At 41.5% G+C, this 25,237-nt stretch overlaps 1 protein-coding gene across 14 annotated transcripts in view; it reads left to right on the top strand.

Moving 5' to 3' along the window:
* Positions 1-20,963, top strand: part of LOC139756234 (transmembrane protein 185A-like) — a 59,648-nt gene extending 38,685 nt beyond the window's left edge. For all 14 annotated transcript variants that reach the window (XM_071675397.1, XM_071675394.1, XM_071675395.1 and 11 more), the window contains 2 exons: positions 1,771-1,894; positions 8,320-20,963. In XM_071675397.1, the coding sequence (XP_071531498.1) occupies positions 1,771-1,894; positions 8,320-8,561 (366 nt within the window). In that variant the 3' untranslated portion in view covers positions 8,562-20,963. The remainder of the gene's footprint in view (positions 1-1,770; positions 1,895-8,319) is intronic.
* The last annotated feature ends 4,274 nt before the right edge of the window (positions 20,964-25,237 follow it).

The following is a 25,237-nucleotide window of genomic DNA, read 5'->3' as shown; positions in this document are numbered from 1 at the left end:
TATATGAATTAGATTTTATCCAAGAAAAAGTCACATATGCAGCCTCCTTAAAATCTGAGTCAGTATTTTGGTAGGCTTTTTATTCATTTACTCTAAGTAGAGTGTATTTTATTGTACCAGAGAATACTTTCTGAGGATGAAAAATTTGGATCGTTGCTAAACTTATGGTCAGTAGCAATACCTTTTTTTCTTATATGAGTTAGAAGTCTTGCTTGTATTACTATGCTGAAGTGAATAAGTGCATGCAATTCTAAAATATGCTCTCGACTTCCTCCTTTCACACCCTCCCAGACTCTGCAGTATCTCTCTTGAGTCTGTCATCAGAGCCATGTGATCTGCAAATAGCAACTGACTCACCTCCACTTCTCTCTTCTTGATCCTAGTATTTCGTTGCCTCTCAATTTATTTTTATAATCATTCTAGGACTTTTTGCTATAAAAAAAGTCCTGATGCTACTCAGGACCTAGCTAAATGTTCTGACAGCCCAGGGCTGCACCACTTCCTGCAGCCTGTATATATAAACTCCTTTGAAGTGAGAAGTTCCTTGACAAGACCATACTTCCAATGATACAGCCTTGCCAACATGACTTTTCACACAAGGCTTAATTGCCAGCAGGTGATTTTTTTTTAAAGGCTCCAGCCATGGAAAAAGGTACAGTTCAAGGCCAGGCCGTATTGGAAATATAAAGAGGTTAATGAAAATGAGGGAGAAGAGATTAGAAGTATTTACAAATTTTGGAGAAAGTGAAAAGTCTTCCTTTTAAAAAGTGCCAAGTCATAGTTATTAGGAAAGATGTGAGAGTGTAGAGAGTTCCAAAGCTTTGAGATGTAGGGAAAGAAACAGGTATCAGAATGGCCACCCTTAATTTGCCAGTGGCCATACAGTAATCATGTAATGCAGTAAGTTGCCTTGTATTTCATGGTTTAGCTAATGGTGTGGGCACACAAGCAGCCAGCTCTCAGAAGCAAAATCAAATATATCTATAGAAGAGGAAAAGTGAATTAGCATTGCAGTGCAGGGCAAGTGGGTTATGTTTCAAGTTGAGCCTGGAGGAGTTGATAAGTCACTGCTTTTGGCTCAGTTCTGTCAAGTAAGGGTGCATAGCTAGAATCATCCCATATATGAGAGTAGTACTCCGTACAAGGATGGATCAGTCCTTTGAATGGATAAAGCAAATGATTAGATGAAAAGGAATTTTGACATCTCAACAGGACTCCCAATTTCTTAGAGGAAGACTTAGCTATTTCCATAATGTGTGGTTTCCTGGACAGTATGGATGTTATGGTACAAATACACCACCGATTTTCTAGCAACTGATGGTTCAGCACCTTCTTTAGTCTGGACAAAATTATGTGAGGGAACTTGAAATGACCGCAGCCACCAGACTAGTTTACTGGGCGGCCACAGATGGCGTTGTGTGTTGGGTGCATTTATTTACATTCTTTACACTGCACTTGTTGGTGGTGATACTGCAGTTCTGTGAGATTCTTAGCTTATTTTGCTTAAATTTAACCCTAGCTATGGCTTCTAAGACATATGAGAGTGTCAGTCGTGGTGTCAAACTTAAACGTTTAACCAATCCATATCGATCCAAGATTAAGTAGAACTGTTGAAAAAATGGATTGTGGTGTTTATTTATTCCCTCAGAAAGTAGTTGCCTATTTTCACTTTATCCTGACCATTTAGATGATATTGGAGCTAATGACTGAGATAGGTGAATTGATATGTTAGATTTTGCCGCATCTTAATAGTGATGTGGTCTTTTTCAGATCACATTGGCCAGCAAGATGAATGGTAACACATCAGCCACGTATACCTCAGTGGTATCCCCTCTCTACATCTCATATGTCACGCTCATTTTGATGTCCTTTACTACTAAGCGAGCTAACCAGTGTAAGTACTCATCTCTTCAAATTAATAAACATATTTATTAAATACTGGTTGGTAAGGTTATATAATGTATGTATGACTCATGGTGAGGTGCTTGAGGATTGGCGGAATGCGTGCATAGTGCCATTGTACAAAGGCAAAGGGGATAAGAGTGAGTGCCCAAATTACAGAGGTATAAGTTTGTTGAGTATTCCTGGTAAATTATATGGGAGGGTATGGATTGAGAGGGTGAAGGCATGTACAGAGCATCGGATTGGGGAAGAGCAGTGTGGTTTCAGAAGTGGTAGAGGATGTGTGGATCAGGTGTTTGCTTTGAAGAATGTATGTGAGAAATACTTAGAAAAGCAAATGGATTTGTATGTAGCATTTATGGATCTGGAGAAGGTATATGATAGAGTTGATAGAGATGCTTTGTGGAAGGTATTAAGAATATATGGTGTGGGAGGCAAGTTGTTAGAAGCAGTGAAAAATTTTTATTGAGGATGTAAGGCATGTGTACGTGTAGGAAGAGAGGAAAGTGATTGGTTCTCATTGAATGTATGTTTGCGGCAGGGGTGTGTGATGTCTCCATGGTTGTTTAATTTGTTTATGGGTGGGGTTGTTAGGGAGGTGAATGCAAGAGTTTTGGAAAGAGGGGCAAGTATGAAGTCTGTTGTGGATGAGAGAGCTTGGGAAGTGAGCCAGTTGTTGTTCGCTGATGATACAGCGCTGGTGGCTGATTCATGTGAGAAACTGCAGAAGCTGGTGACTGAGTTTGGTAAAGTGTGTGAAAGAAGAAAGTTAAGAGTAAATGTGAATAAGAGCAAGGTTATTAGGTACAGTAGGGTTGAGGGTCAAGTCAATTGGGAGGTAAGTTTGAATGGAGAAAAACTGGAGGAAGTAAAGTGTTTTAGATATCTGGGAGTGGATCTGGCAGCGAATGGAACCATGGAAGCAGAAGTGAATCATAGGGTGGGGGAGGGGGCGAAAATCCTGGGAGCCTTGAAGAATGTGTGGAAGTCGAGAACATTATCTCGGAAAGCAAAAATGGGTATGTTTGAAGGAATAGTGGTTCCAACAATGTTGTATGGTTGCGAGGCGTGGGCTATGGATAGAGTTGTGCGCAGGAGGGTGAATGTGCTGGAAATGAGATGTTTGAGGACAATGTGTGGTGTGAGGTGGTTTGATCGAGTAAGTAATGTAAGGGTAAGAGAGATGTGTGGAAATAAAAAGAGCGTGGTTGAGAGAGCAGAAGAGGGTGTTTTGAAATGGTTTGGGCACATGGAGAGAATGAGTGAGGAAAGATTGACCAAGAGGATATATGTGTCGGAGGTGGAGGGAACGAGGAGAAGTGGGAGACCAAATTGGAGGTGGAAAGATGGAGTGAAAAAGATTTTGTGTGATCGGGGCCTGAACATGCAGGAGGGTGAAAGGAGGGCAAGGAATAGAGTGAATTGGATCGATGTGGTATACCGGGGTTGACGTGCTGTCAGTGGATTGAATCAGGGCATGTGAAGCGTCTGGGGTAAACCATGGAAAGTTGTGTGGGGCCTGGATGTGGAAAGGGAGCTGTAGTTTCGGGCATTATTGTGCGGCAGCTAGTGACTGAGTGTCAACGAATGGGGCCTTTGTTGTCTTTTCCTGATGCTACCTCGCACACATGAGGGGGGAGGGGGATGGTATTCCGTGTGTGGCGAGGTGGCGATGGGAGTGAATGGGGGCAGACAGTGTGAATTGTGTGCATGGGTATATATGTATGTGTCTGTGTATGTATATATATGTGTACATTGAGATGTATAGGTATGTATATTTGCGTGTGTGGACGTTTGTGTGTATACATTGTGTATGGGGGTGGGTTGGGCCATTTCTTTCGTCTGTTTCCTTGCGCTACCTCGCAAACGTGGGAGACAGCGACAAAGCAAAATAAAAAGAAAAATAAATTAAATACTGGGTCTGTAAATGAATACTGTAACAGTGTCATTTGGCTCATTTTCCAACTAAACATTCACAATGTTTAGGTCATGATTGGATGATCAGGTTAACATCTACCTTGTGAAGGTCTTGACTGCTGATCATCTAAACATGTGCCATGTGAAGTGTGTAGGACCTGATTGTTAATCAACTAAACATGTGCTTTGTAAAGTGTGTAGGACCTGATTGTTGATCAACTAAATATGTGCCATGTGAAGTGTGTAGGACCTGATTCTTGATCAACAAAATAATGAGGCAGAAGGTAGGAAAGGGACCTGGAGTGGATAGGATTATGGCTGAAATGCTTAAGTATAGAGAAGAAAGTGTGATAGAGTGGATACATCTGATATGTAGTTTAGCATGAAAACAAAAAGTTTTGCCTGAGGATTAGGTGAAAGCTATTGTTGTTCCTTTTTTCAAAGAAAAGGGGGCTAAGGATGTATATTGCATTTGACTATTTTTTTTTTTTTTTTTTTTTTTTTTTGCCGCTGTCTCCCGCATTTGCGAGGTAGCGCAAGGAAACAGACGAAAGAAATGGCCCAACCCACCCCCATACACATGCCTTGATTCAATCCACTGACAGCACGTCAACCCCGGTATACCACATCGCTCCAATTCACTCTATTCTTTGCCCTCCTATTATAGGAGAATAATTCTGTTAAGTATACCAGGAAAGGTGTATGCAAGAGTGTTGATTGATAGAGTGGTAGAAGTGACTGAATGCAGATTTAAGTGAGGAGCAAGGGAGTTTTAGGAAAGGTAGGGAATGTGTGGATCTTATTTTTATAGTAAAGATGACCATGGAAAAGTATTTAGCAAAAGGCAAGAAGTTGAATGCAGCTTTTGCATATTATTTTAGTGACTTACAAAGTATATGGTGTGGGAGGTAAGTTGCTAGAAGCAGTGAAAAGTTTTTATCGAGGATGTAAGGCATGTGTACGAGTAGGAAGAGAGGAAAGTGAGTGGTTTCCAGTGAATATCGGTTTGCGGCAGGGGTGCTTGATGTCTCCTTGGCTGTTTAATTTGTTTATGGATGGGGTTGTTAGGGAGATAAATGCAAGACTTTTGGAGAGAAGGGCAAGTATGCAGTCTGTTGTGGAGGAGAGGGTTTGAGAAGTGAGTCAGTTGTTGTTCGGTGATGATACAGCACTGGTGACTGATTCGGGTGAGAAACTGCAGAAGTTGGTGACTGAGTTTGGTAAAGTGTGTGAAAGAAGAAAGTTGAGAATAAATGTGAATAAGAGCAAGGTTATTAGGTTCAGTAGGGTTGAGGGACAAGTCAATTGGGAGGGAGGTAAGTCTGAATGGAGAAAAACTGGAGGAAGTGAAATGTTTTAGATATCTGGGAGTGGATTTGGCAGCAGATGGAGCCATGGAAGTGAGTCACAGGGTGGGGGAGGGGGCGAAGGTTCTGAGAGCGATGAAGAATGTGTGGACAGCGAGAACGTTATCTAGGAGAGCAAAAGTGGGTGTGTTTAAAGACATAGTGGTTCCAACAATGTTATATGGTTGTGAGGCATGGGCTATAGATAGGGTTGTGCGGAGGAGGGTGGATGTGTTGAAAATGAGATGTTTGAGGACAATATGTGGCGTGAGGTGGTTTGATTGAATAAGTAATGAAAGGATAAGAGAGATGTGTGGTAATAAAAAGAGTGTGGTTGAGAGATTAGAAGAGGGTGTATTGAAGTGGTTTGGTCACATGGAGAGAATGAGTGAGGAAAGATTGAGAAAGAGGATATATGTGTCGGAGGTGGAGGGAACAAGGAGGAGTGGGAGTCCAAATTGGAGGTGGAAAGATGGAGTGAAAAAGATTTTGAGCCATTGGGGCCTGAACGTGCAGGAAGGTGAAAGGCATGCAAGGAATAGAGTGAATTGGAATGATGTGGTATACTGGGGTGGACGTGCTGTTAGTGGATTGAACCAGGGCATGTGCAGCGGCTGGGGTAAACCATGGAAAATTTTGTGGGGCCTGGATGTGGAAGGGGAGCTGTGGTTTTGGTGCATTGCACATGACAGCTAGAGACTGAGTGTGAATGAATGTGGCCCTTGTTGTCTTTTCCTAGCTCTACTTCACATGCATGTGGGGGGAGGGGGGGTGCCATTTCATGTGTGGTGGGGTGTCGGCAGGAATGGATGAAGGCAGCATGTATGAATATGTACATGTGTATATATGTATATATGTGTATATATGTGTATATATGTGTATATATCCCTGGGGATAGGGGAGAAAGAATACTTCCCATGTATTCCCTGCATGTCGTAGAAGGCGACTAAAAGGGGAGGGAGCGGGGGGCTGGAAATCCTCCCCTCTTGTTTTTTTTTTTTAACTTTCCAAGAGAAGGAATAGAGAAGGGGGCCAGGTGAGGATATTTCCTCAGAGGCCCAGTCCTCTGTTCTTAACGCTACCTTGCTAATGCAGGAAATGGCGAATAGTTTGAAAGAAAGAAAAAAGTATATATGTATATGTCTGTGTATGTATGTGTATCCCCTGGGGATAGGGGAGAAAGAATACTTCCCACGTATTGCCTGCGTGTCGTAGAAGGCGACTAAAAGGGGAGGGAGCGGGGGGCTGGAAATCCTCCCCTCTCAATTTTTTTTTTTTTTTTTTTTTTTTTTTTTCCCAAAAGAAGGAACAGAGAAGGGGGCCAGGTGAAGATATTCCCTCAATGGCCCAGTCCTCTGTTCTTAACGCTACCTTGCTAACGCGGGAAATGGCGAATAGTTTGAAAAAAAAAAAAAAAAAAAAAATGTATGTGTATGTATATGTTGAAATGTATAGGTATGTATATGTGCGTGTGTGGGCATTTATGTATATACATGTGTGTGTGTGGGCAGGTTGGGCCATTCTTTCATGTGTTTCCTTGCGCTACCTTGCTAACACAGGAGACAGCAATAAAGTATGATGTAATAGTAAACAACTTCCACAGAAACAAATCTGATAAGAAACAGCAGGTGGTAGCATCACCAATTGTATGAGACATATCGATACAAATGCTTTCATGAAAAGTTTTTTGTTTCTGTACGGTAAGTTGAGGCCTATTTCACTGGTTTCTTTGTTTTCTTGTATGTTGTTCCTTCAGTCAGAAGAAATTGTTTTTCACTTGAAAAATCTGGTTTCTGGAAGCACCAGGAAATTTATGTACCTGTTTCAGGTGTTAAATGAGGATGACCAGGAAGAAGAAAAGTGCCTTAGGTACTCTGGAGTGTGTGATAAAGGAAGGCACCATGGGGCTTTAACTGAGAGGGTATAGAAGGGGCATTAATGGGTGTGTAGAAAGAATGGTCATAGTCTGTAAGGGAATATATGGGTATGTTTCAAGATATGGTATTCCTGACATTGTTGTTTGGTCATAAGTCCTAGATTCTGAATGCTGAAGAAAGGGAAAGGGAGAATGTGCTGGAAATTAAATGCTTGAGGATATTGCTGTATGTGGCATGAAGTGGGTTAATTGGGTGAAAATTGACACTATCCAACTGTTGGATAGAGGCATGGGAATAAGCATAGTCTGATTGAAATGGCTGTGAGGGTGTGCTTAGATGGTTTGGACATATCTAAAGGATAAGTAAAGAGAGATTGGAGGAGTGGGTCTCTTTCAGAAGTAGTAAGAATACTCTAAGTGAGATTTTGCCTAAGGCAGGATAGATTTTCCACCCTGACCTGAATATTCATTCTTTAATCTGACTTCATTAGCAGTACAGTAGTTAAGATATTTAGGAAGGATTCTGCATTTACCATTATAAGATTGTAAGTTACAGACAATTACTACCTATGATTGACAAAATGATTCCTGGGACCATTGTATACCCTGTTTGTCAAGGTTTCTCAACATCCTTTCTAAGTCCCTAGGCCAAACTCAACAGCTTTACTTTGTATGCACTATATCCTTATCTTCTTCTTTTTTATACACTTTGTCCTTACACTTTGTTACTACCTTGACAATTTTTCTTTTACTGTTCCTTTTGCCTCCTTTTTTCATTCAAGGCCCCACCATGTTAAGGACTTCTCTCTGTAATTGAAGCCCATCATAAAGAAAAAGAAGCCTGTGTTGACTGCTGGAAGAGTGACTTGATAGAGCCAGACATACACAAATTAGAATCTGATAAACTTTAATTGATGCATTTTTGCCTTTAACATTTACAGCTTGTTTCTTTATACTGATGCATTTTTGCCTTTATTGTTTACAGCTTGTTTGTTTATACTGATGCATTTTTGCCTTTACTGTTTACAGCTTGTTTCTTTTTACTGAATCATGCTTTCATTAGCATCACACCATTGTGTATTGGAACACATTCTTCCATACTTACTCTAATCTACTAACATGCATTCTCATTCTGTTCATCTAGTATGATTATTCATAAGTTCAGGCTTTTAACTGAATTAATTCAAGTATATGAAACTAATTTAGCTGCTTGAATGAAAGTATAGTACATTTTTCAGCCTATAAAGTTTTGCGCTTGAAACATTTTCTCTCCAACAGGGTGGTTTGGTTTAAGAAAGGACCTGTGCCAGTTTCTTCTGGGAGTGTGTCCATTACTGCAGGAGTATGCCAACATCTCTTATAGCATACCTCATGTAGAAGAAAGTCAGACTGATGGCCGTAGTCCAACATCAGCAGAGGCTGGGGTTGTCAGCTCAGAAAAGAAGGATGTTGTGGCAACTTCACGCAGGCTTGAGCATCGTGTAGTTATCCCAGCCCTTAGTCTTGATGTGCCTGACTAGTTAAGGGGAATCTTCCTATTTTAGTAAGACTAAAGAGATGATGTTTCTCATTTTGTCATTTGTTATATTTGTGTGAGTAATGAAATATAATTTTGAATTTATGAGTATATAGGAAAATCTGAAATTTCTCTTGGTTTATTTTTTTCTTTTTTGTTGGAAAGTTTTTCAAGATCTGCAGAGTCTGTTATACAGCTGTGAAAATAGACATTTTATTCCTCAAGCTGTGTGATGATTGTTGTAGTAGTTTAAATTTATTGTATAATGGTTGTAGATGGATATTTTGTGTGTAATCTTAATTACTAAATGTGAGAAGTTGGGATAAACATGGATAAGATAACATTTGTCAAGCTATGATCACCTGCTGCTTACCATTTATGTCTCAGGGTATGACATATTAGGTAATACATTTCTTGAATGTAAATCATTCTTTCCCTTAAGAACTTTTTCATTTCACATCAAACAACAGCAAAAGAACAGTTTTCATACTTGATTGCCTTCTCCCACTTTAGCAAGGTAGCAACAGGAACTGATGAAGGAAGGCTGCATTTGCTTACGTCCATCTTCTAGCTGCCATGTGCAATGTATTGAAACCACAGTTCCCAATCCAAACCAGGCTTTATAGACCTTTCCATGGTTTATCCTGGCTGCTTCACGTGCTTTTGTTCAGTCTATCTTGTGCAAGCCTTTCACTCTCCTGCATGTTCAGGCCCCAATCTCAAAATCTTTTTCACTCCATCCTTCCATCTCCATAGTGGTCTACCCTTTCTCCTTGTGCCCTCCATTTTTGATGCATATATCCTCTTTTTTTTTCCTACCTTTCCACTCTAACTCTCTTCATATTGTCAAGATCATTTCAGCACATCTTGAGTTCTGTAAACTATATCTTTTTTATTACCACACCACTCTCTTACCCTTTTATTACTTATTTGATCAATCCACTTCACACTGTGTATTGTTCTCAAACATTCCATTTCCAACACTTTCACTCTTGTCCACACCTACCCATCTATAGCCCATGCCACACATCCCTATAACAACCTCTCTTTCCACACATTCTTCAGCACTCCCAGAACCTTTGCCCCCTCACCCACCCTATAACTCCTTCCACTTACATGGTTCTAATCACTGCCATGTCCACCTTAGGGATCTAAAACACTTCACTTCCTCCAAGTTTTCTCCATTCAAATTCACCCCCAACTAACCTTTCTCTCAACCCTGCTTAACCTAATAACCTTGCATTTATGCATATTTACTCTCAACTTCCTCTTTTAACACGCTCTTCCAAATTCAGTCACCAACTTCTACAGTCTCTCACTTGAATCTGCCACCAGTGCTGTATCATTAACAAGCATCAACTGACTCAACTCCCAAGCCCTCTCATACCCAAAGACTGCATACTCCAAAACTCTCACATTTACTTCCCTCCACCCCATCCATAAACAAATTGAACTGCCATGGAGACATCACACCCCTGCTGCAGACCAGCCTTCACTTGGACACTCAGTCTCCTTTCTTAAAACTCAGACACATACCTTACACCCTTGATCAAAACTTACCCCTGCTTCTAGCATCTCTATCACCCCTGTCAATATTTATTCACCTTAAAGATTTGGTCTTCAAATTAGGTTGATGACTGTTAAGGTTATCACAAACAGTAACTCAGTAATGGATAGAAATATTGTTGAATCATCTCTTATCAAATATAGATGTTTAATTTGAATTGAAATGTTGTTTTATTAAAATTAGATAACTTTATAAGAGAAAAGATTTTAAATGTGTTTCCTAGAACATAGGTTAACCTAAGTTTGTAACTTGAGAGAGGTGAGGTAGTCAAGGGTGACCTGTGCCCTAATTTCTTCACTTGTTTCTTAATTCAGTCATGGCTGGTATACTATGATCTGGTTCTTCATATCTGTACTCAGTCCTTACGATTATTATACAAAAGCTCTTAGCACTTCATATTATCCTTTTCCTTGTGGTTTTACCTGTCTCTTAGATACACTCTCTACATGTGTATGTGAAGGGGGCAAGCAGTAACAGGTAGTGATGAAGTGAGGAGATGGAGTGAGTATTTTGAAGGTTTGTTGAATATGTTTGATGATAGAGTGGCAGATATAGGGTGTTTTGGTTGCAGTGGTGTGTGAAGTGAGAGAGTCTAGGGAGAATGGTTTGGTTAAGAGAGAGAGGTAGTGAAAGCTTTGCGCAAGATGAAAGCCAGCAAGGTGGCAGGTTTGGATGGTATTGCAGTAGAATTTATTAAGAAAGGGGGTGACTTTGATATTGATTGGTTGGTAAGGATATTCAGTGGATGCATGGTTCATGGTGAAGTGCCTGAGGATTGGCGGAATGCATGCATAGTGCCATTGTACAAAGACAAAGGGGATAAAGGTGAGTGTTCAAACTACAGAGGTTTGAGCTTGTTGAGTATTCCTTGGAAATTGTATGGGAGGTGCATTGATTGAGAATCTAAAGGCATATGCAGAGCATCAGAATGGGTAAGAGTAGTGTGGTTTCAGAATTGGTAGAGGATGTGTGGATCAGGTGTTTGCTTTGAAGAATGTGTATGAGAAATACTTAGAAAAACAGATGGACTTGTGTGTAGCATTTATGGATCTGGAGAAATCATATGATAAAGTTGATAGAGATGCTTTGTGGAAGGTCTTAAGAGTATATGGCATGGGAGGTAAGTTGCTAGAATCAGTGAAAAGTTTTTACCAAAGATGTAAGGCATGTGTACGAGTAGGAAGAGAGGAGAGTGATTGGTTCCCAGTAATGGTTGGTCTACGGCAGGGGTGTGTGATGTTTCCATGGTTGTTTAATTTGTTTATGGATGGGGTGGTGAGGGAGGTAATTTGCTAGAATCAGTGAAAAGTTTTTACCAAGGATGTAAGGCATGTGTACGAGTAGGAAGAGAGGAGAGTGATTGGTTCCCAGTGACAGTTGGTCTCCAGCAGGGGTGTGTGATGTTCCCATGGTTGTTTAATTTGTTTCTGGATTGGGTGGTTAGGGAGGTAAATGCAAGAGTTTTGGAGAGAGGGTCAAGCTCGCAATTTGTTGGGAATGAGAGGACTTGAGAAGTGAGTCAGTTGTTCTTCACCGATGACAAAGCTCTGATGGCTGATTCAAGTGAGAAACTGCAAAAGTTGGTGACTGAGTTTGGAAAAGGGTGTGAAAGGAGAAAGTTGATAGTAAATGTGAATAAGAGCAAGGTTATTAGGTTCAGTAGGGTTGAGGGACAAGTTAATTAGGATGTAAGTTTTAATGTGATGTTTCCATGGTTGTTTAATTTGTTTATGGATGGGGTGGTGAGGGAGTTAATTTGCTAGAATCAGTGAAAAGTTTTTACCAAGGATGTAAGGCATGTGTACGAGTAGGAAGAGAGGAGAGTGATTGGTTCCCAGTGACAGTTGGTCTCCAGCAGGGGTGTTTGATGTTTCCATGGTTGTTTAATTTGTTTATGGATTGGGTGGTTAGGGAGGTAAATGCAAGAGTTTTGGAGAGAGGGTCAAGCTCGCAATTTGTTGGGAATGAGAGGACTTGAGAAGTGCTTTGACAAGAAAATAGTGAAATTGGAAAAAAATGTAGCTTAGACATTGAAGCTTATTGATACAGTGGTTAAATTGATGAGAACTACTATTGACGTTTGTGTAAATAAATTATACATTTCCTTTTTCCATAGCCAGAGGTTGAACCATTATGTGACATTCATTTTTTCATTTCATTTCAAGCTAGAAGTTTCAGTTTTCTAAATTGTTTCTTACATTTTTCATATGTATATATATGTATGTGTGTGTGTGTGTATATGTGCGTATGTATGTGTATGTATATATATATATATTATCCCTGGGGATAGGGGTGAAAGAATACTTCCCACACATTCCTCGCGTGTCGTAGAAAGCGACGAGAGGGGACGGGAGCGGGGGGCCAGAAATCCTCCCCTCCTTGTATTTTTTTAACTTTCTAAAATGGGAAACAGAAGAAGGAGTCACGCGGGGAGTGCTCATCCTCCTCGAAGGCTCAGATTGGGGTGCCTAAATGTGTGTGGATGTAACCAAGATGTGAAAAAAGGAGAGATAGGTAGTATGTTTGAGGAAAGGAACCTGGATGTTTTGGCTCTGAGTGAAACAAAGCTCAAGGGTAAAGGGGAAGAGTGGTTTGGGTATGTCTTGGGAGTAAAGTCAGGGGTTAGTGAGAGGACAAGAGCAAGGGAAGGAGTAGCAGTACTCCTGAAACAGGAGCTGTGGGAGTATGTGATAGAATGTAAGAAAGTAAATTCTCGATTAATATGGGTAAAACTGAAAGTTGATGGAGAGAGATGGGTGATTATTGGTGCATATGCACCTGGGCATGAGAAGAAAGATCATGAGAGGCAAGTGTTTTGGGAGCAGCTGAATGAGTGTGTTAGTGGTTTTGATGCATGAGACCGGGTTATAGTGATGGGTGATTTGAATGAAAAGGTGAGTATTGTGGCAGTTGAGGGAATAATTGGTATACATGGGGTGTTCAGTGTTGTAAATGGAAATGGTGAAGAGCTTGTAGATTTATGTGCTGAAAAAGGACTGATGATTGGGAATACCTGGTTTAAAAAGCGAGATATACATAAGTATACTTATGTAAGTAGGAGAGATGGCCAGAGAGCGTTATTGGATTACGTGTTAATTGACAGGCGCGCGAAAGAGAGACTTTTGGATGTTAATGTGCTGAGAGGTGCAACTGGAGGGATGTCTGATCATTATCTTGTGGAGGCTAAGGTGAAGATTTGTATGGGTTTTCAGAAAAGAAGAGAGAATGTTGGGGTGAAGAGGGTGGTGAGAGTAAGTGAGCTTGGGAAGGAGACTTGTGTGAGGAAGTACCAGGAGAGACTGAGTACAGAATGGAAAAAGGTGAGAACAATGGAAGTAAGGGGAGTGGGGGAGGAATGGGATGTATTTAGGGAATCAGTGATGGATTGTGCAAAAGATGCTTGTGGCATGAGAAGAGTGGGAGGTGTGTTGATTAGAGAGGGTAGTGAGTGGTGGGATGAAGAAGTAAGAGTATTGGTGAAAGAGAAGAGAGAGGCATTTGGACGATTTTTGCAGGGAAAAAATGCAATTGAGTGGGAGATGTATAAAAGAAAGAGACAGGAGGTCAAGAGAAAGGTGCAAGAGGTGAAAAAAAGGGCAAATGAGAGTTGGGGTGAGAGAGTATCATTAAATTTTAGGGAGAATAAAAAGATGTTCTGGAAGGAGGTAAATAAAGTGCGTAAGACAAGGGAGCAAATGGGAACTTCAGTGAAGGGTGCAAATGGAGAGGTGATAACAAGTAGTGGTGATGTGAGAAGGAGATGGAGTGAGTATTTTGAAGGTTTGTTGAATGTGTTTGATGATAGAGTGGCAGATATTGGGTGTTTTGGTCGAGGTGGTGTGCAAAGTGAGAGGGTTAGGGAAAATGATTTGGTAAACAGAGAAGAGGTAGTAAAAGCTTTGCGGAAGATGAAAGCCGACAAGGCAGCAGGTTTGGATGGTATTGCAGTGGAATTTATTAAAAAAGGGGGTGACCGTATTGTTGACTGGTTGGTAAGGTTATTTAATGTATGTATGACTCATGGTGAGGTGCCTGAGGATTGGCGAAATGCGTGCATAGTGCCATTGTACAAAGGCAAAGGGGATAAGAGTGAGTGCTCAAATTATAGAGGTATAAGTTTGTTGAGTATTCCTGGTAATTATATGGGAGAGTATTGATTGAGAGGGTGAAGGCATGTACAGAGCATCAGATTGGGGAAGAGCAGTGTGGTTTCAGAAGTGGTAGAGGATGTGTGGATCAGGTGTTTGCTTTGAAGAATGTATGTGAGAAATACTTAGAAAAGCAAATGGATTTGTATGTAGCATTTATGGATCTGGAGAAGGCATATGATAGAGTTGATAGAGATGCTCTGTGGAAGGTATCAAGAATATATGGTGTGGGAGGCAAGTTGTTAGAAGCAGTGAAAAGTTTTTATCGAGGATGTAAGTCATGTGCACGTGTAGGAAGAGAGGAAAGTGATTGGTTCTCAGTGAATGTAGGTTTGCGGCAGGGGTGTGTGACGTCTCCATGGTTGTTTAATTTGTTTATGGATGGGGTTGTTAGGGAGGTGAATGCGAGAGTTTTGGAAAGAGGGGCAAGTATGAAGTCTGTTGGGGATGAGAGAGCTTGGGAAGTGAGTCAGTTGTTGTTCGCTGATGATACAGCGCTGGTGGCTGATTCATGTGAGAAACTGCAGAAGCTGGTGACTGAGTTTGGTAAAGTGTGTGGAAGAAGAAAGTTAAGAGTAAATGTGAATAAGAGCAAGGTTATTAGGTACAGTAGGGTTGAGGGTCAAGTCAATTGGGAGGTGAGTTTGAATGGAGAAAAACTGGAGGAAGTGAAGGGTTTTAGATATCTGGGAGTGGATCTGGCAGCGGATGGAACCATGGAAGCGGAAGTGGATCATAGGGTGGGGGAGGGGGCGAAAATTCTGGGAGCCTTGAAGAATGTGTGGAAGTCGAGAACATTATCTCGGAAAGCAAAAATGGGTATGTTTGAAGGAATAGTGGTTCCAACAATGTTGTATGGTTGCGAGGCGTGGGCTATGGATAGAGTTGTGCGCAGGAGGATGGATGTGCTGGAAATGAGATGTTTGAGGACAATGTGTGGTGTGAGGTGGTTTGATCGAGTAAGTAACGGAAGGGTAAGAGAGATGTGTGGAAATAAAAAGAGCGTGGTTGAGAGAGCAGAAGAGGGTGTTTTGAAATGGTTTGGGCACATGGAGAGAATGAGTGAGGAAAGATTGACCAAGAGGATATATGTGTCAGAGGTGGAGGGAACGAGGAGAAGAGGGAGACCAAATTGGAGGTGGAAAGATGGAGTGAAAAAGATTTTGTGTGATCAGGGCCTGAACATGCAGGAGGGTGAAAGGAGGGCAAGGAATAGAGTGAATTGGAGCGATGTGGTATACCGGGGTTGATGTGCTGTCAGTGGATTGAATCAAGGCATGTGAAGCGTCTGGGGTAAACCATGGAAAGCTGTGTAGGTATGTATATTTGCGTGTGTGGACGTATGTATATACATGTGTATGGGGGTGGGTTGGGCCATTTATTTCGTCTGTTTCCTTGCGCTACCTCGCAAACGCGGGAGACAGCGACAAAGCAAAAAAAAAAAAAAGTTTTAATGGAGAAAAATTGGAGGGAGTGAAGTGTTTAGGTATTTGGGAGTGGACTTTGCAGTGAATGGAACCATGGAAGTAGAAGTGAGTCGCAGGGTGGTGGAGGGGGCAAAGGTTCTGGGAGAGACGTAGAATGTGTGGAAGGAGAGAACATTATCTTGGAGAGCAAAAATGGGTATGTGTGAAGGAATAGTATTTCCAACGATATTATATAGTTATGAGGCATGGGCTATTATAGATAGGGTTGTGTGGATGAAGGTGGATGTGTTGGAAATGAAATGTTTGTGGAAAATATGTGGTGTGAGGTGGTTTGATCAAGTAAGTAATGAAAGGATAAGAGAGATGTGTGGAAATAAAAAGAGAGTGGTTGAGAAAGCAGGTGTGTTGAAATAATTTGGACATTTAGAGAGAATGAATGAGAAAAGATTGACAAAGACAATATATGTATCAGAGTTGGAGGGAAGAAGGAGAAGTGGGAGACCAAATTGGAGGTGGAGGGATGGAGTGGAAGATTTTGGGTGATCATGGCTTGAACAGGCAGGAGGGTAAAACATGCATGGAATAGAGTAAATTGGAACAGTGTGGTATCCTGGGTTGACATGCTGTCATTGGACTGTGCCAGGGCATGTGAAACATCTGGGGTAAACCATGGAATGGTCTGTAAGTCCTGGATGTGGATAGGGAATTATGGTTTCGGTGCATTACACATTACAGCTAAAGACTGAGTGTGAATGAATGTGACCTTTTTGTCTGTTTTCCTGGCACTACCTCACTGAAGCGGGGGGCAGCGATACCTGGAGATATAAGAGTCAGCCCTTCCATGCCCAGTAAGTAATGAAACACTCAAAATCTATGAGAAGTATAGGTACTTCATAAGGCTCCTTGAAACTCAGGCATATAGATCGCTGTGGGTCAACGTAGGCCACATGTTCCCAAGTTTCTTAGTTGTGGCACCTCTAGTATAGTATTTGGATCTGATCTAATGCATCTAAGCATTGTATCACTTTTTTAGTAAATGTAGAATCTGCCTCAACTTTAACCAGTAACCAACCATCCCTAATTTACACTTATTGTATGTATTTTCAAATTCAAAATATGCCTAACTCTAGCTGCTGCTCCTTTGGTCACACACATATGATAAATGTTCCACATGCATATCTTGCTCAAACCACTTTTTTGTCACATTAGAACCACTAAGGACAATGGTGCCAGTGAATTAGTGCTTTCCTAGTTTTGTTTGTGATGTGCCTTTAATGATATAGTTGAAAATTTCTTGTTAAGATGTTATTTTTCTGTTGTCTTTTATTTTGCAATATTTGGTTTGAGAAATATAAACAAGAAAGAAACAGTGTTGTTATATTGTGTATAATGCATATACATATCTTTTATATGATCAACATTGCTTTGCATAATGTATTTAGTAGATTCAGTCAGCTGTGACTTAATGTTTTCCTGTTTCATAACTAAAAATTTCAGAGATTCATTGAGGTAGTGGGCTATGACCTGCCCCATTTGGTAAGAAATAGAAGTGCCATATTAATACAGTACTTGTTATTGTCTTATTAAGTAACTTAAGCGCAAAACAGAAAAAGATATGCAAATTGACCGTGGTTCCCCTGTAATGATACCCCTTGTCATGATGCACTCTCATTCATGCCCTACCCCATGGTTCCTCTGTAATGATACCCCTCGTCATGATGTACTCTTATTCATGCCCTACCCCATGGTTCCCCTATAATGATGCCCCTCGTCATGATGTACTCTTATTCATGCCCTACCCCATGGTTCCCCTGTAATGATGCCCCTTGTCATGATGTACTCTTATTCATGCCCTACCCCATGGTTCCCCTGTAATGATGCCCCTCGTCATGATGTACTCTTATTCATGCCCTACCCCATGGTTCCCCTGTAATGATGCACCTCGTCATGATGTACTCTTATTCATGCCCTACCCCATGGTTCTCCTGTAATTATGCCCCACCTCATGATGTATTCTTATTCATGCCCTACCTCATGGTTCCCCTGTAATGATGCCTCACATCGTGATGTACCCTTGTTCATGCCCTACTCCACAGGGTTCTTATAATGATGTCCCACCTCATGGTGTACCATTGTTCATGCCCTACCCCATATGGTTCTTGTGATGTCCCACCTCATGGTGTACCCTTGTTCATGCTCTACCCCATAGGGTTCTCGTAATGTCCCATCTCATGGTGTACCCTTGTTCATGCCCTACTCCATAGGGTTCTTGCAATGATGCCCCCCTTATGTTGTACTCTTGTTTGTGCCCTAACCCATAGGGTTCTTGTAATGTCCCACCTCATGGTGTACCTTTGTTCATGCCTTACTCCATAGGGTTCTTGTAGAGATGTTCCACATCATGATATACCCTTATTCGTGCCCTACTCCATAGGGTTCTTGTAATGATGCCCCACCTCATGGTGTACCCTTGTTCATGCCCTACTCCATAGGGCTCTTGCAAAGATGTCCCACATCATGACGTACCCTTATTCATGCCCTACTCCATAGGGTTCTTTTAATGATGCCCCACCTCATGGTGTACCCTTGTTCATGCCCTACTCCATAGGGTTCTTGTAATGATGCCCCACATCATGATTTACCCTTATTCATGTCCTACTCCATAGGGTTCTTGTAATGATACCCCAACTTATGGTGTACCCTTGTTCATGCCCTACTCCATAGGGCTCTTGTAAAGATGTCCCACATAATGATGTACACTTATTCATGCCCTTCTCCATAGGGTTTTTGTAATGATGCCCCACCTTATTGTGTACCCTTGTTCATGCCCTACTCCATAGGGTTCTTGTAATGATGCCCCACATCATGATGTACCCTTGTTCATGCCCTACTCCATAGGGTTCTTGTAATGATGCCTCACATCATGATGTACCCTTATTCAAGCCCTATCCCACATTTTGTGTCCTTTGTCATGATACACTTACTTATACCCTTCTCCATAAGGTTTCTTGTTTTTGCTTTTGTCCTTTTGCATGGAATAACTTTGCATGTGTATTTTTCTCTCCCAGAGTGTCATTGTATCTGTGTGCAACGATTTTTGAGAGAGAAGAATTACATATCTTTTTTTAAGTATTCATGGATGAAAAAAGATTTTTGTGCTGCTAACTGTAAGACCTCAGAATTGTACAAATACCAAGAATTTACAGGTTATTTTGTTATTTCATTTATTTTATTTTGCTTTGTTGCTGTCTCCCGCATTAGCAAGGTAGTGCAAGGAAACAGACGAAAGAAATGGCCCAACCCACCCCCATACACATGTATTTACATACACGTTCACACACGCAAATATACATACCCATACATCTCAATGTACACATATATATATACACACACAGACACATACATATATACACATGCACACAATTCACAGTCTGCCTTTATTCATTCCCATTGCCACCTCGCCACACATGGAATAACATCCCCCTCCCCCCTCATGTGTGCGAGGTAGGGCTAGGAAAAGACAACGAAGGCCCCATTCGTCCACACTCAGTCTCTAGCTGTCATGCAATAATGCCCGAAACCACAGCTCCCTTTCCACATCCAGGCCCCACAGAACTTTCCATGTTTTACCCCAGACGCTTCACATGCCCTGATTCAATCCATTGACAGCACGTCGACCCCGGTATACCACATAGATCCAATTCACTCTATTCCTTGCCCTCCTTTCACCCTCCTGCATGTTCAGGCCCCAATCACTTAAAATCTTTTTCACTCCATCTTTCCACCTCCAATTTGGTCTCCCACTTCTCGTTCCCTCCACCTCCGACACATATATCCTCTTGGTCAATCTATCCTCACTCATTCTCTCCATGTGACCAAACCATTTCAAAACACCCTCTTCTGCTCTCTCAACCACGCCCTCTTTATTTCCACACATCTCTCTTACCCTTTCATTACTTACTCGATCAAACCACCTCACACCACATATTGTCCTCAAACATCTCATTTCCAGCACATCCACCCTCCTGCACACAACTCTATCCATAGCCCATGCCTCGCAACCATACAGCATTGTTGGAACCACTATTCCTTCAAACATAGCCATTTTTGCTTTCCGAGATAATGTTCTCGACTTCCACACATTCTTCAAGGCTCCCAGGATTTTCGCCCCCTCCCCCACCCTATGATTCACTTCCGCTTCCATGGTTCTATCCGCTGCCAGATCCACTCCCAGATATCTAAAACACTTTACTTCCTCCAGTTTTTCTCCATTCAAATTTACCTCCCAATTGACTTGACCCTCAACCCTACTGTACCTAATAACCTTGCTCTTATTCACATTAACTCTTAACTCTCTTCTTTCACACACTTTACCAAACTCAGTCACCAGCTTCTGCAGTTTCTCACATGAATCAGCCACCAGCGCTGTATCATCAGCGAACAACAACTGACTCACTTCCCAAGCTCTCTCATCCCCAACAGACTGCATACTTGCCCCTCTTTCCAAAACTCTTGCATTCACCTCCCTAGCAACCCCATCCATAAACAAATTAAACAACCATGGAGACATCACACACCCCTGCCGCAAACCTACATTCACTGAGAACCAATCACTTTCCTCTCTTCCTACACATACACATGCCTTACATCCTCGATAAAAACTTTTCACTGCTTCTAACAACTTGCCTCCCACACTATATATTCTTAGTACCTTCCACAGAGCATCTCTATCAACTCTATCATATGCCTTCTCCAGATCCATAAATGTTACATACAAAACCATTTGCTTTTCTAAGTATTTGTCACATACATTCTTCAAAGCAAACACCTGATCCACACATCCTCTACCACTTCAGAAACCACACTGCTCTTCCCCAATCTGATGCTCTGTACATGCCTTCACCCTCTCAATCAATACCCTCCCATATAATTTACCAGGAATACTCAACAAACTTATACCTCTGTAATTTGAGCAGTTTGTAATTTTGTATCAGCAGATATTCTCTCTGTATACTCATATTTAATGTTTGATTAGAATTATGTTTTATGGTGATGGTATTTTGCTGATGGCCTATGGCTTGTTGCTAAAATAAACTGAATGACCATCTTATGTTTTATAACTGTCTTCATGTCACATTTTTCCACATTTACAGCTTATAGACAAGTAACAAAGTTTGAGCCGCTACAAAGTGTTTCATAATAATTCAGAAAATTCACTGGCAGAATTATTGCACTGTATATACTGGAAATAAACTTTCATTTTATTGTGTTTTTATTTTAAGAATACTTCCCACACATTCCTCACGTGTCGTAGAAGGTGACTAAAGGGATTGGAGCGGGGGGCTGGAAACCCTCCCTTCCTTGTATTTAAAGTTTATAAAAGGGGAAACAGAAGAAGGAGTCACGCGGGGAGTGCTCATCCTCCTCGAAAGCTCAGATTGGGATGTCTAAATGTGTGTGGATGTAACCAAGATGTGAAAAAAGGAGAGATAGGTAGTATGTTTGAGGAAAGGAACCTGGATGTTTTGGCTCTGAGTGAAACGAAGCTCAAGGGTGAAGGGGAAGAGTGGTTTGGGAGTGTCTTGGGAGTAAAGTCAGGGGTTAGTGAGAGGACAAGAGCAAGGGAAGGAGTAGCACTACTCCTGAAACAGGAGTGGTGGGAGTATGTGATATAGTGTGAGAAAGTAAAATCTAGATTGATATGGGTAAATCTGAAAGCGGATGGAAGGAGATGGGTGATTATTGGTGCATATGCACCTGGGCATGAGAAGAAAGATCCTGAGAGGCAAGTGTTTTGGGAGTAGCTGAGTGAGTGTGTGAGTAGTTTTGATACACGAGACCGGGTTATAATTATGGGTGATTTGAATGCAAAGGCGAGTAATGTGGCAGTTGAGGGAATAATTGGTGTACATGGGGTGTTCAGTGTTGTAAATGGAAATGGTGAAGAGCTTGTAGATTTATGTGCTAAAAAAGGACTGGTGATTGGGAATACCTGGTTTAAAAAGAGAGATATACATAAGTATACGTATGTAATTAAGAGAGATGGCCAGAGAGCATTATTGGATTACATGTTAATTGATAGGCATGCAAAAGAGAGACTTTTGGGTGTTAATATGCTGAGAGGTGCAACTGGAGGGATGTCTGATCATTATCTTGTGGAGGCGAAGGTGAAGATTTGTAGAGGTTTTCAGAAAAGAAGAGAGAATGTTGGGGCGAAAAGAGTGGTGAGAGTAAGTGAGCTTGGGAAGGAGACTTGCGTGAGGAAGTACCTGGAGAGACTGAGTACAGAATGGAAAAAGGTGAGAGCAAAGGACGTAAGGGGAGTGGGGGAGGAATGGGATGTATTTAGGGAAGCAGTGATAGCTTGCGCAAAAGATGCTTGTGGCATGAGAAACGTGGGAGGTGGGCAGATTAGAAAGAGTAGTGAGTGGTGGGATAAAGAAGTAAGATTATTAGTGAAAGAGAAGAGAGAGGCATTTGGACAATTTTTGCAGGCAAATAATGCTAATGAGTGGGAGATGTATGAAAGAAAGAGGCAGGAGGTCAAGAGAAAGGTGCCAGAGGTGAAAAAGAGGGCAGATGAAAGTTGGGGTGAGAGAGTATCATTAAATTTTAGGGAGAATAAAAAGATGTTTTGGAAGGAGGTAAATAAAGTGCGTAAGACAAGGGAACAAATGGGAACTTTAGTGAAGGGGGCTAATGGGGAGGTGATAACAAGTAGTGGTGATGTGAGAAGGAGATGGAGTGAGTATTTTGAAGGTTTGTTGAATGTGTTTGATGACAGAGTGGCAGATATAGGGTATCTTGGTCGAGGTGGTGTGCAAATTGAGAGGGTTAGGGAAAATGATTTGGTAAACAGAGAGGTATGTATATTTGCGTGTGTGGACGTATGTATGTACATGTGTATGGGGGTGGGTTGGGCCATTTCTTTCGTCTGTTTCCTTGCGCTACCTCGCAAATGCGGGAGACAGCGACAAAGCAAAAAAAAAAACAAAAAAAAAAAAACAGAGAGGAGGTAGTAACAGCTTTGCGGAATATGAAAGCCGGCAAGGCAGTGGATTTGGATGGTATTGCAGTGGAATTTATTAAAAAAGGGGGTGACTGTATTGTTGACTGGTTGGTAAGGTTACTTAATGAATGTATGACTCATGGTGAGGTGCCTGAGGATTGGCAGAATGCTTGCATAGTGCCATTGTACAAAGGCAAAGGGGATAAAAGTGAGTGCTCAAATTACAGAGGTATAAGTTTGTTGAGTATTCCTGGGAAATTGTGTGGGAGGGTATTGATTGAGAGGGTGAAGGCATGTATAGAGCATCAGATTAGGGAAGAGCAGTATGGTTTCAGAAGTGGTAGAGGATATGTGGATCAGGTGTTTGCTCTGAAGAAAGTATGTGAGAAATATTTAGAAAAGCAAATGGATTTGTATGTAGCATTTATGGATCTGGAGAAGGCATATGATAGAGTTGATAGAGATGCTCTGTGGAAGGTATTAATAATATATGGTGTGGGAGGCAAGTTGTTAGAAGCAGTGAAAAGTTTTTATCGAGGATGTAAGGCATGTGTACATGTAGGAAGAGAGGAAAGTGATTGGTTCTCAGTGAATGTAGGTTTGCGGCAGGGGTGTGTGATGTCTCCATGGTTATTTAATTTGTTTATGGACGGGGTTGTTAGGGAGGTAAATGCAAGAGTTTTGGAAAGAGGGGCACGTGTGCATCTGTTGGAGATGAGAGAGCTTGGGAAGTGAGTCAGTTGTTGTTCGCTGATGATACAGCGCTGGTGGCTGATTCATGTGAGAAACTGCAGAAGCTGGTGACTGAGTTTGGTAAAGTGTGTGAAAGAAGAGAGTTAAGAGTTAATGTGAATAAGAGCAAGGTTATTAGGTACAGTAGGGTTGAGGGACAAGTCAACTGGGAGGTAAGTTTGAATGGAGAAAAACTGGAGGAAGTAAAGTGTTTTAGATATCTGGGAGTGGATTTGGCAGCGGATGGAACCATGGAAGTGGAAGTGAATCATAGGGTGGGGAAGGGGGCGAAAGTTCTGGGAGCGTTGAAGAATGTGTGGAAGTCGAGAACATTACCTCGGAAAACAAAAATGGGTATGTTTGAAGGAATAGTGGTTCCAACAATGTTATATAGTTGCGAGGCATGGGCTATGGATAGAGTTGTGCTGAGGAGGGTGGATGTGCTAGAAATGAGATGTTTGAGGACAATATGTGGTGTGAGCTGGTTTGATCGAGTAAATAATGTAAGGGTAAGAGAGAAGTGTGGTAATAAAAGAGTGTGGTTGAGAGAGCAGAAGAGGGTGTTTTGAAATGGTTTTGTCACATGGAGAGAATGAGTGAGGAAAGATTGACCAAGAGGATATATGTGTCAGAGGTGGAGGGAACGAGGAGAAGTGGGAGACCAAATTGGAGGTGGAAAGATGGAGTGAAAAAGATTTTGAGTGATCGGGGCCTGAACATACAGGAGGGTGAAAGGCATGCAAGAAATAGAGTGAATTGGAACGATGTGGTATACCGGGGTCAACGTGCTGTCAATGGATTGAACCAGGGCATGTGAAGCGTCTGGGGTAAACCATGGAAAGTTGTGTGGGGCCTGGATATGGAAAGGGAGCTGTGGTTTCGGTGCATTATTACATAACAACTAGAGACTGAGTGTGAACGAATGTGGCCTTTGTTGTCTTTTCCTAGCGCTACCTCACACACGTGGGGGGAGAGTTTTTTTTTCATGTGTGGTGGGGTGGCGATGGGAATGAATAAAGGCAGACAGGATGAATTATGTACATGTGTATATATGTATATGTGTGTGTGTATATATATTTATACGTTGAGTTGTATAGGTATGTATATTTGCGTGTGTGGACGTGTCTGTATATACATATGTATGTGGGTGGGTTGGGTCATTCTTTCGTCTGTTTCCTTGCGCTACCTCGCTAATGCGGGAGACAGCGACAAAGCAAAAGAAATTAAATAAATGATTTTAAGTAGCCATGTTAAGAGATATTAAGTACATATATATGTTGCAAGGAATAGGGTGAATTGGAACGATGTGATATACCAGGGTCGACATGCTGTCATTGGATTGAACCAGGGCATGTGAAGTGTATGGGGCAAACTATTGAAAGATTTGTGGGGCTTGGATGTGGATAGGGAGCTGTGGTTTTGGTGCATTACACATGACAGCTAAAGACTGAGTGTGAACGAATATGGTCGTTTTTGGCTGTTCCTAGTGCTACTTTGCTTTTTTTTTTGGGGGGGATGCTATTTCCTGTGTGACTGGGTGGCTATGGGAATGGATGAAGGCAGCAAGTATGAATATGTACATGTGTATATATGTATATGTCTGTGTAAGCATATGTACATATGTTGAAATTTATATGTATATATATGTGCATGTATGGGTGTTTATGTATGTATGTTTTTTTTTTTTTTTTTTTTATACTTTGTCGCTGTCTCCCGCGTTTGCGAGGTAGCGCAAGGAAACAGACGAAAGAAATGGCCCAACCCCCCCCCCATACACATGTACATACGCACGTCCAC

Source organism: Panulirus ornatus, chromosome 21 (genome assembly GCF_036320965.1).
Source record: "Panulirus ornatus isolate Po-2019 chromosome 21, ASM3632096v1, whole genome shotgun sequence".
In the NCBI taxonomy this organism is placed as follows: domain Eukaryota; kingdom Metazoa; phylum Arthropoda; class Malacostraca; order Decapoda; family Palinuridae; genus Panulirus; species Panulirus ornatus.
Note: the sequence above shows the minus strand (reverse complement) of the source record. Positions and strands in the feature narration are given on the sequence as shown.